This window comes from Clavelina lepadiformis, chromosome 7 (genome assembly GCF_947623445.1).
Source record: "Clavelina lepadiformis chromosome 7, kaClaLepa1.1, whole genome shotgun sequence".
NCBI lineage: Eukaryota > Metazoa > Chordata > Ascidiacea > Aplousobranchia > Clavelinidae > Clavelina > Clavelina lepadiformis.
Window position 1 is genome coordinate 19,972,362 of NC_135246.1, and position 10,567 is coordinate 19,982,928.

At 35.9% G+C, this 10,567-nt stretch overlaps 1 protein-coding gene across 1 annotated transcript; it reads left to right on the top strand.

The window, feature by feature from the left end:
• The first annotated feature begins 273 nt into the window (after positions 1 to 273).
• On the top strand, positions 274 to 7,237 carry LOC143466226 (EGF-like repeat and discoidin I-like domain-containing protein 3). The gene is made up of 7 exons (XM_076964862.1): positions 274 to 559; positions 2,139 to 2,276; positions 2,350 to 2,516; positions 2,613 to 2,712; positions 6,614 to 6,757; positions 6,831 to 6,997; positions 7,094 to 7,237. The coding sequence occupies exons 1-7, from the start codon at positions 274 to 276 to the stop codon at positions 7,235 to 7,237; spliced, it is 1,146 nt and encodes a 381-aa protein (XP_076820977.1).
• Positions 7,238 to 10,567: the final 3,330 nt, after the last annotated feature.

Consider the following 10,567-nt stretch of genomic DNA (forward strand, 5'->3'; position numbering starts at 1 on the left):
TAGGAATTTTTATGAAAAAGTTTTAATTTATATTTTTTGGCAACTCTGTTGTCGTTAAATTAAAAATATTTAAGATTATTCAAACGCACAAATTGTGTGAACACGAGTGCATTTTAAATTAAAATTAACCGTTTCGAAAGTTTTTTTTCAGTCACGTTTCAAAAAAGAGAAAAATCAACGCGAGTAAATTCTGTGTTTAGATTAATTGAGCTAACTCTTTTCTAATCTCAGGTCATAATCTGTTATATTTTGCAGACTGATAAACAAGTGAAGATGACGTCATTGATAGCGCCTTTCGTCGCAATTGTGTTTGCTGTAAATCTGGTGACGTTTGTGCTGAGTCACAATGAACAGATTTGTTTGCCTGTTCCACGTGATGCTCTAGTAACCCTGCAAGGTAGAGGCCCGCGAGGACCATCCGGAAAACGGGGAATACCAGGACCTCAGGGCACTCAAGGAACAAAGGGGAATCCCGGTCCACCTGGTCAATGTCAATGTGATCCAAGTGAACTTGTCGAAATGAGAGAAGCTTTGATTCGCTTACATTCAAGTCTTCGAGGTAAATCAGCAGCATGTTTTAAGTAAGTTGGTCGCATTATGACAACATGTTGAGGAGTGGCTGGAATATACAAAACAGTCAAATAATCTCAACAAACAAGCTAAATCGATGCAGAAGGTTTTTTAAAAAACATTTCGATCCATACAGCAGCCATTACACTGATGGTATATTGCAAAGCATAACATTTTTCAAATGTCATATGAGAGCTTCATATCACGACTTGTTCACCGCAATCATGTCTCACGTTTTCATATTATCATGTTAAACCGAGTTAAAGTATGTGAATGTTTTCACTGACAGCATTATTTTATGCATTTTAACAGTTTATGTTTGTAAGCAATTTCTAAATAACTAATCTGATATCTTAAACTTAATACCAGACAATGAATTGATGCTGCACGAAAATAACGTAGCAAGAAACTTTACAAAACTCACACCAACAAATCAAGTTCAGCTTGAGCAAACAGACAGGGCTTCTTTGAAACAACGTTTTCCTTCCAAGCTCAAGTGTTTAAATATTTTATTTTGTGTTGAAACTTTCTACTTTGTATTTATCTTAAGTCTAGATAATGATGTTTGGTTTGACGTCAGAGCTTAGAAAATATGGCATTAGAGGGACTTTCCCTTTAGCCAACTGCAGCTTTTTTAAGGTTTGGCTTTGGCGACCGCTAAAAGTTTTAAAAACCGCAATTTAATTTTTTAAGAGACCGTAACTGCTCATTTTTTGTTGTAGGTACCGTGGTACAAATTTTGAGGCATCGTTTCGGTCTCTTAAAATACCTTAAAACTACACAGGCCAGTTGTACAAAGATGTATATTTTACATTGAGCCCAATCCTTTGCTTATTCTAATATCAAGCAAATAAAAGACACTTTATTCAACTCTGCTTGTAGATAAAGAAATCCACAACCATTAACAACATAAACTCGGGTTGTTCATTTTCCATCCAAGATTTTCTGTTTTGAATGTTACCAATGTTGAAAGAGCTAATTTTTACATTTAATTTCTATATTTAGTAGCCTAATTTTAATTTCAAGAAATATAAACATTAAACAAAACATTTTAACCGATACATACCGCGAATTCGAAATTTGTTTTGTATTTTTTCTTCATAAAGAATTCAATTACATACAAAACATTCAGTGACGCTGCAGTAGCAAAATTGTCCATTTAACTATGGATTTAATGCTTGCTAATTTATACTTTTATTATGAAACGGTTAATTCGATTGAACAATCGGATAAAATTAAATAAAGGCAAAACTTGTAACATAACCATCATAACCTGTTGTGGTGGTGAACAAGATGAGACATTTTTTGTATTGACATCTTAAATAGTTCTAAAACCTTTTTTAAATAACACCATGTAATTTGTTGTTGACCAGTGTTACTGTTAACCATGTATTGAACTAAATTGACCAAAACATCTGCTAGTAAATATGATTTCTATGGGATTGTAGTAACTCCCCACATTTCGCTCAGAAGAAGAACTTTATTTATTTCTGCGATACCAGGTCATGGATTTGGGGAATACCCCACATTTAGGAATATTTCAGTAAGTTGATATTTATATTTCACAGAGGAAGAATGCTTGGCTGGTGTGAAAAGTGGGAAAGTGCGAGATGATGAAATGAAAGCATCCTCGTATTCGTTTCAAGCACGGGCGGACGGCAGATTGGATGGAGGGAGATATTGGCTTCCTCATTCATCCAAACATCGTAAGTAATGCGTCTCGCCTCTAAGAATCTTATCAATTCTGCCAAGATATGATGACGTAATATTTTCATGCAGAGACGCCAGGAGAGTGGCTTCAAGTTGACTTGAGAACTCCGACTACAGTGACAGGTGTAGTTACCCAGGGAAATGGTATTTTTTATTGGGTAACAAACTTCAAGATATCATTTGGAAATTCCTCCAATCACCTGCAAGTGATACAAGATGTCGATGGAAACGACATGGTATTTTTATATTTGTGATAAAACTCGATAAAAGTTAAGTTGTGTTTATATCAGGATACACAGCTCTGTTAATTTTGATTTTGTTTGCTTTTGTAGATTTTCCAAGGAAACACTGATAGCACTAATCACGTGCAGAATATATTCCCGACACCAATTAAAGCCAGACACTTTAGACTTATTGTCGTCACCTTTCATGGTGCCATCGGCTTAAGCTTGGATTATCTGACTTGCTAAGTCGATGACACGACCGATCTGAACAGTGTGTGTTGGACATTGAGATATAAAACAAGTCATAATGATGTGGGGATGGCGATGTAGATTGTTTTAGGTTGGCCTAAAGCCAAAGGTTTCAGTCTTTCTTTTAGAACTCCTAGACTATTTTGTCTTTGAAAGCGTTGTGTATGCTATCTCTGCTTGTTTCTTTCAGCACAACATTCATAAAGTCTAAATTGTTATATTGTCCGAAATATAGTCGTAGTCACATCAGAAACAATATTTCATCACCATTTCACAACCAAATAGAGCTATCACTTGAATTGAATAAGCCAGAAGGGCACACAAGAGAACTTTAAGAGCAGAGACTCAAGAGAAGAGACTGAAGGGCGATTTTAACCAAGCCTAAACTTTTATATCGAAACACATCAGCTAATCAACGAAAGACATGTTGCTTGCATTGCTACGTATAACATATGTAATATCTAACATTATTCTACGTCACCGAAGATTTTGACCATAAGTACCATCAAACTTCATACACACCAAACTGCGATGCTATTTGCAGCACTCCAACTCTAGGTCAGTATGTCGGTTTAGCACTCATTGTTTGAATAACAGATTAACCAAGAAAAATACACCTGTTCAAATATTCAATTGCATCTAACTAGAGAACACACAATCGCTTAAAATGCCAATTACATAAATTATTACAATTTACCATCACGACCACCACAATGACATGATTTTGCAAATGCTTGACCCCGTATAACTATATTGGCATGATTTATAGCAATGTTTGCTTAACCTTTATCCAATACGGCCTTTGCATTATACGGGACCCCTGTACAGCATAGGGACAAATCCGATTATATTGGCCTTAATTTCATCTACTGTAGGTTATTGTATGGGCAAACTTTAAAGTGAATCCTAAGGATTTTATAATTCGATGGTTGTAGCCGAAAGTTCAATTTAACAAAAATATTTGTGAAACCTGTTGACATTTAATTTGATGACGTCATTTTGCATTAAGCACTTTGTCGTTGCTGTTCGCATATTTTATCACAAGAAAGCTCCAACAATGTTGGAAGGATGCATTTTCAAGTCACTTCTTGTTTTTCGCAGTCATGCCGTTTTGCCTTTTGGTGTTCCCAGCTCAAATCTACAAGGTGTCCAACATCTACAAAACAAAGAAAAATAAACGTAAACGCTCAAAGTGATTTATTTTGTGATTTTAGCTTCCCATTATTTTAACATAGAACTCCACAAATAACCATCAGACCATTCCAGACTTTGTTTTAAGTTGGCTGCATTCGAACTCAAGTGTCAACTGAGTTGTGACGATTAAAAATTACGTCACGATAGCAGTAAGCTCGTCAATCGCGTTGAGTTTAAATGACATGGGCATGAGTTAAAGTTGTGGCCACGTCAATCCTTATACGTAATTTTCGTCACCGATCCATTCATAAGGTTTTGTATCAATGTTTCTCGTTCGACGTGGAACGATAACTGGTTACTAGGCCTACACTAGCATGACAAGCTTTCTTTATCCTCGAACTGAGGAAAGTATTTGTCAGTACAAATTTGCGTAAATTAATTACTAGGTACCGTAATTTTGCTTTCCATTGTCAATGGCGACAAATAAACAATAAAATGTGTTTCAACTGAGTACCGAGAGCCTATATCTGTTTAACTATTTTATATCAGCAAACGCGTCTGTGCCGCTATAGCCCAACGAGTGTTTTGCGATCCCAGTCTAGGAACTTCGTGCAAGTCCCACCTTGTCGGACCTCGATGTACAGCGACATAATGTTTTCCGCTGCTGCTTCTAGGACGTGGAACAGTCTACCACGGGACGTGCGCAACGCGGACAGCTTCAGTGCTTTCAAAAAATCTCTGAAACAAACGTCTTTCGCTCTGTTTATCTGCCTTAAGTTTTTTTCTATGCCAACTATTATGGCAGTTTTTACTGACCTTTTATTTATGTTATACTCTTAGAACTGTTATCTATGCCGTATATGTTAAGCGCCTTTGAGCGGTTATTTTTTACCGAAATACGGAACTATACAAATAGTATGATTATTTATTTATTATATCTATCAATTCCATAAAGTCCTGTCACCTGAAATATTGAAAAAAGGAATGGATTATGTGAACAACTAAGCAACATCGCTTGTTTTGGGTTTTCCGCCTATTTTATGCACTTATGAGTGTTTGTTTTGATAATGGTGTTTGTTTTGACGTCAGAGCTTAGAAAATAAGGCATTAGAGAGATTCTCCCTTTAGAAGGCTACAGGTTTTTTGGGGTTTGGTTAAAAAATTTAAAAACCGCAATTAAATGTTTTAAGAGACCGCAACTGCTCATTTTCTGCTGTAGGTAACGTGTACAAATTTTGTGATATCGTTTCGGTCCCTTAAAATACCTTAAAACTACACTGGCCATTTGTACAAAGATGTATATTTTACATGGAGCCCAATCCTTTGCTTATTCTAATATCGAGCAAATAAAAGACACTTTATTCAAAGCTGCTTGTAGATAAAGCACAACATAACCATTAAATATAAAAATTCGGTCTGTTTGCTTTCCTTCCAGGACTTTTCAGTTTTGAAGATTGTCACCAATGTTGAAAAAGCTAATTTTACATTTAATTTCTATATTTAGTAAATTTAATTTCAAGAAATATAACCATCAAACACAATTTTTAACCGATAGATGGCAGTGATTTCGAATATATTTTGTATTTTCTTTATAAGGGGATTCAATTACATACAAACCATTCAGTGATAGCGCGGTAGCAAAATTGTCCATTTAACTTTGGTTTTGATTCTTGTTAATTAATATTTTTATGACGAAACGGTTAATTTTGTTGAACAATCAGATAAAATTAAATAAAGGCAAAACTTGTAACATAACCATCATAACCTGCTTTGGTGGAGGACAAAATGAAATATTTTTTGAATTGGCATCTCAAATACTTCCAAAATATTTAAAATAACACAAAGTAATTTGCTGTTGACCGGTGTTAAACAGGTATTGAACTGAATTGACCAAACCTTCTGCTACTAAATATCATTTCTATGTGATTGTGGTTACTCCCCACACTTTGCTCAGAAGAAGAACTTTATTTATTTCTGCGATACGAGGTCATGGGTTTGGGGAATACCCCACATTTAGGAATATTTCCACAACTTGATATTTACATACATACATACATACATACTAAACCGTTATATTTAGCTGATAAAGTTGAACTAATGTAACCAAGATTTTCCTTGGCCAGGAAACCTCCCGCTTTTATGGCTAGTCGATTAGCCGGTTTCTGCTCTACTATCTTTTATGAGCATTCCTTTAATAAAAACAAACGTCTTTCTTGTATTGAAACCAAATGTAGACTTAATCAACTCTTCTCCACCAAACCACAGCGTAATCAATTAATTATCATTAGGGTGTGAGATTGGAAATTGCGGGCAGCGTAACATACCTCGGGGGAAGTTTTGGGTAAAGGCGTAAACTGTGTACGTGTGTAGAAGACTTACTAACAATAAAAGGAGTCACAAGTGGCATATCGATGATCTACTAATACTATATAAAACCGCAGTCACACAATATGGCCACAACAATACGGGTGAAATACATCTTAATATAAATCGTGGAATATACATCTAACTATACAACTAAAATCGTATCAACGTGCAGTGCTACAACAGCACGCCTGTCAGCGTTGATATACAAAGAATTGCCAAACGTGAAATTTGGTGACAGTAACTCCACACATTTCGCTCAGAAGAAGAACTTTATTTATTTCTTCGATACCATGTCATGGGTTTTGAGAAATTTGTCACATTTAAGAATATTTCAGCAACTTGATATTTACATTTCACAGAGGAATTATGCTTGGCAGGTGTGAAAAGTGGGAAAGTGCGAGATGACGAAATGACCGCATCGTCGATCAACTCTCAATATTATGCTGCTCATGAAGGAAGATTGAATGGAGGAAGATATTGGGCTCCTCCTCCATCAAAATATGGTAAGTAGTTTGTTTCGCCTCTAAGAATCTTATCAATGCTGCCAAGATATGATGACGTAATATTTTCACGCAGAGACGTCAGGAGAGTGGCTTCAGGTTGACTTGAGAACTCCGACCAGAGTGACAGTTGTAGTCACCCAGGGAGGTGCTGGTGGTTGGCGAGTGACAAACTTCAAGATATCATTTGGAAACTCTACCAATCAGCTACAAACGATACAAGATGTCGATGGAAACGACATGGTAAGTTGATATTCGTGATGAAACTCGATAAAAGTTAAATTGTGTTTATATCAGGATACACAGCTTTGTTTATTTTAATTTTGTTTGTTTTTGTAGATTTTACAAGGCAACACTGATAGCACTAATCACGTGCAGAATATATTCCCGAACCCAATTGGAGCCAAATACTTTTATAATAAAATTATTATCGTCACCTTTCATGGAGGCATCGGCTTAAGCTTGGATTATCTGACTTGTTGAGTCCACAACACGACCGACTTGAAGAGACCACCCGATGTTGAAGCGGAATTCCGATTAGTATTAAATTCATGCTAACATGCTAATAAAGTCTCGTTTGTTGATGCTGCGGTGTTTATTATAGTTATGGATTTGTTGAGAAATATTTCTTTAAATATCAAAGTTTTAAAGACAACCAGGACAAATAACAAGTAATTTATTCCAAAGACATAAAAGTTCGTCTTGAAAAGCTCCTCGAATCGATGTTTATATTGAGTGGATTATCGGAAACGACTTGACAGGAGGGCATAGTTGCACAACAAACACAAAATAAGGTAAACACACTCCATGACATTATCTTGTGCAAAAATCTCACTGCTGCTTGTTGCCGTTGTTTCAAGCATAACACTGCGATACAACAAAAGCTAGATTATTTTGGCTTCTACAAACACATTTTTGTGTCCTTTGTAAATATTTACGCGATATAACAGCGGCGATGATCTATTTATGCTGCTTTGCTGCTGCCTGTTTAATGAATGTTTTGATTTCTGCTTATCGTGGTCAGACAGAAAGATTTGTAGGAAAGCGAAAATGCAAACCTTATCAAAAACGAGCATTATTTTATAGAAAACTTTGTATTCTATTATTTGATGCCTGCAGACGTATACACGCGCGGTACACGTCAGAGCATATTAATATACAATAGTGCACAATAAGTCCCGCATATGTAAGTCGTACCATAATCTTAGCGTCAGTATTCATAAAATATTTTCCAATTGTTACCAGGATATACGAAAACTAATAGTTCTAGGAAATTGTATTTTGCGTTTGGTGTTTTGTCAAACTTGGTTAAGATTCAATTCATCGAATTAAAGGCACTTATACATTAGACCTATATATCAAAGGTCTATACCGATGATGTTAGAGTCGAAGACTAAAATATATCGATAAAAGCGTTTTGCTTCGATTTAATTTATTTGTTTGATTTATTATGACGTTATACATTCTGACTCGGTTCGGTTTCGCAGATTGCTTTGAGTCCAAATGTTTTAATTCCATTAATCTGAGATTTTTTCATTCTTACACATCTTTACTTTTACTTAATATTTAATACATAACCTGCCTAACACTCTTTTGATTGTTTTAAAATTGTATTATCCGTAGTTTTCTAAGTAGAATTGCTCAAATAGGCGACCATTTCTATAGTGTGCGGTTAACTTAACCATGAGTTCGGGTTCAGTCAGATTTTTCAAGAAGCAAATTCCTGTTTACATCTGCATCTATCTTTGTTGAAAAAATTTATAGGGGCCACTGATGTCAAATGGAATCCTTTAAATTCTCATATTTTATTTCTAAATTTTTTATTGAAGCCAAACCAACGCTAAATACATTAAGTAGCTTTTTATTCAAAGCAAATGGAAAACTACAGCGGAAAAAATAATGTATTTGCTTATTCACAAAAATCGAAAACTTCGCAAAATATCCTGCTTTAAAGTGGGGCCAAATGTGCGTCTTTCCTTTGTTTATGTCAAATTATGATGAAGGTGTTCCACAAAACTTTTGACCGTTTCCAGACAAAGAAATGTTGGTTTTCAGGATTTCTGGTTCCCACAATCTCGTTTATCAGATTTTAAATAAAAACTTTCAATTCCTTTCTCACGAATCGCATCAAACACAGGCGCCGGTGTGGTTTGGTGATTGACAGCAATAGCAATAGCCAATAACGTTTGACTTGAAACAGCAAACTCCAACAAACAGGTTCCATTGTGACGTAATTTAACGAGGACCGGAAACCTTCAGTAGATTTTTAGTATGAGATGCTTCTCATAGCGTCCCACGAAAAACGAAACTAACCATGACCATATAACCATGAGAAATCCGTCACAAAAATACGTAAATCAAAAATATTTGCGTGTATATATTTGATGTTTCAATCAATCTGCGAGAATACGAACTATGACGAGTTCAGGACCAGCCTTAGTTCAATGCGAGAGATGCGACCGCGTTGTGACCCGCGCTGCTGAGCACCAAAACAAAAACATCAATTTAACTTTTATTTTGGGCAAATCACATTGTTAGTTCACAGCTGATGTTGTTCATAATCGGCGATGGTCGTCGTCATGAATTCTTGCATCGGGCCTCGCACTTCCTTAAGTCGGCCTTGGACCCGTTGAAATGAAACAAGTCATAAACTCTGAGATGGTGACACTTGCAACTGAGTCATTTGTTAGCATCAGACTCAGTCAGGATCCAATCCATTTCTTTCAAATTTCTGAGCTTGGTTTAGGTTTGTTTAAAAAGTCGAAGAAAAAAGACGATCTTTAACCAATCCACGGGGCATGGGAAATGGTGCAGTGCAGTCGCAAAATATTTGTTGTTGCATGCTGGGAAAAAAGAATTTTTGACTGGAATATTTTCTATATAAATGCTGCTTAACTACGCAAATAAGTGACTAGTACATTGCAGTCGAGCTTACAGTAAGCTTAAGACTATAGGCAATTTTTATGCAGGCAGGCGAATATGACTTTGTGGAACAAAGTATCGATTGCTTTGAAAGTTGAAACTAAACGATTTCAAGTTGTTTGCCAGATATAAACTGATGCTCTTATTGGTAGTTGCTTTTCTATGAAAATCAACGTCATAATTCAAACTTCAGCGCTGATAAATATAGTTATTAAGCTCGTATTTTCCTAAAAGCTTCACCTTTCAGCCTGTTCAAAGTAAACAATTTCCTGGTTAAATGAATAACTTGATGTTGATATTTATTTTAATATTCCTATAGACCAGACGTGTGCAACAAGCGACCGGCCAGGTTATTCCGTGCGACCCGCGTGGTGCTCAGCAAAATGTTAGAAGTGTATACCAGCCATCACTCTTTGATGCGGTTTACATCAAAGCAAATGAAATTTTCGCGCGCTGTGTACAGTAATATTGCGCTAAAGCTTTGTGATGTAAGAATGCTGCGTAAGAATGTAGTTCTGTGAAGGCAAATATTACAAAAGTTTGCAAAGATCCGCAACAGCAAAAATCACATTAAACTGTGATTAAATACGCTTGAGTGGATTTAGTTTCCTCATCTTCCATCGACAATTATTCACAGTTTTTCAATAAACTGTCGCACAAGTGCGTCGTGGACTGCATTAAATCTGTTTCTTGACTACATACTTTACTCATACTTTCGTAGGAAAATGATATTAATTGTCATGATATTAAAAGGATACCAGTTCTTTTCTGAAAAAATTCATGCGGCCCGCGTTATTATTCAAAATTTCTATTTGGCCCTCCAGTGATAAAGGTTGCACATGACTGCTATAGACAGTAGTCAAAGCTTAGAAATGGAAATAAGCTCTAAAC

Coding starts and splice junctions, on each gene's coding strand:
- LOC143466226 (XM_076964862.1), top strand. CDS start 274: ATGACGTCATTGATAGCGCCTTTCGTCGCAATTGTGTTTGCTGTAAAT. Junction 2,713..6,613: donor TATTGTCGTCACCTTTCATG/GTGCCATCGGCT, acceptor TACATTTCACAG/AGGAATTATGCTTGGCAGGT. Junction 6,998..7,093: donor ATGTCGATGGAAACGACATG/GTAAGTTGATAT, acceptor TTGTTTTTGTAG/ATTTTACAAGGCAACACTGA.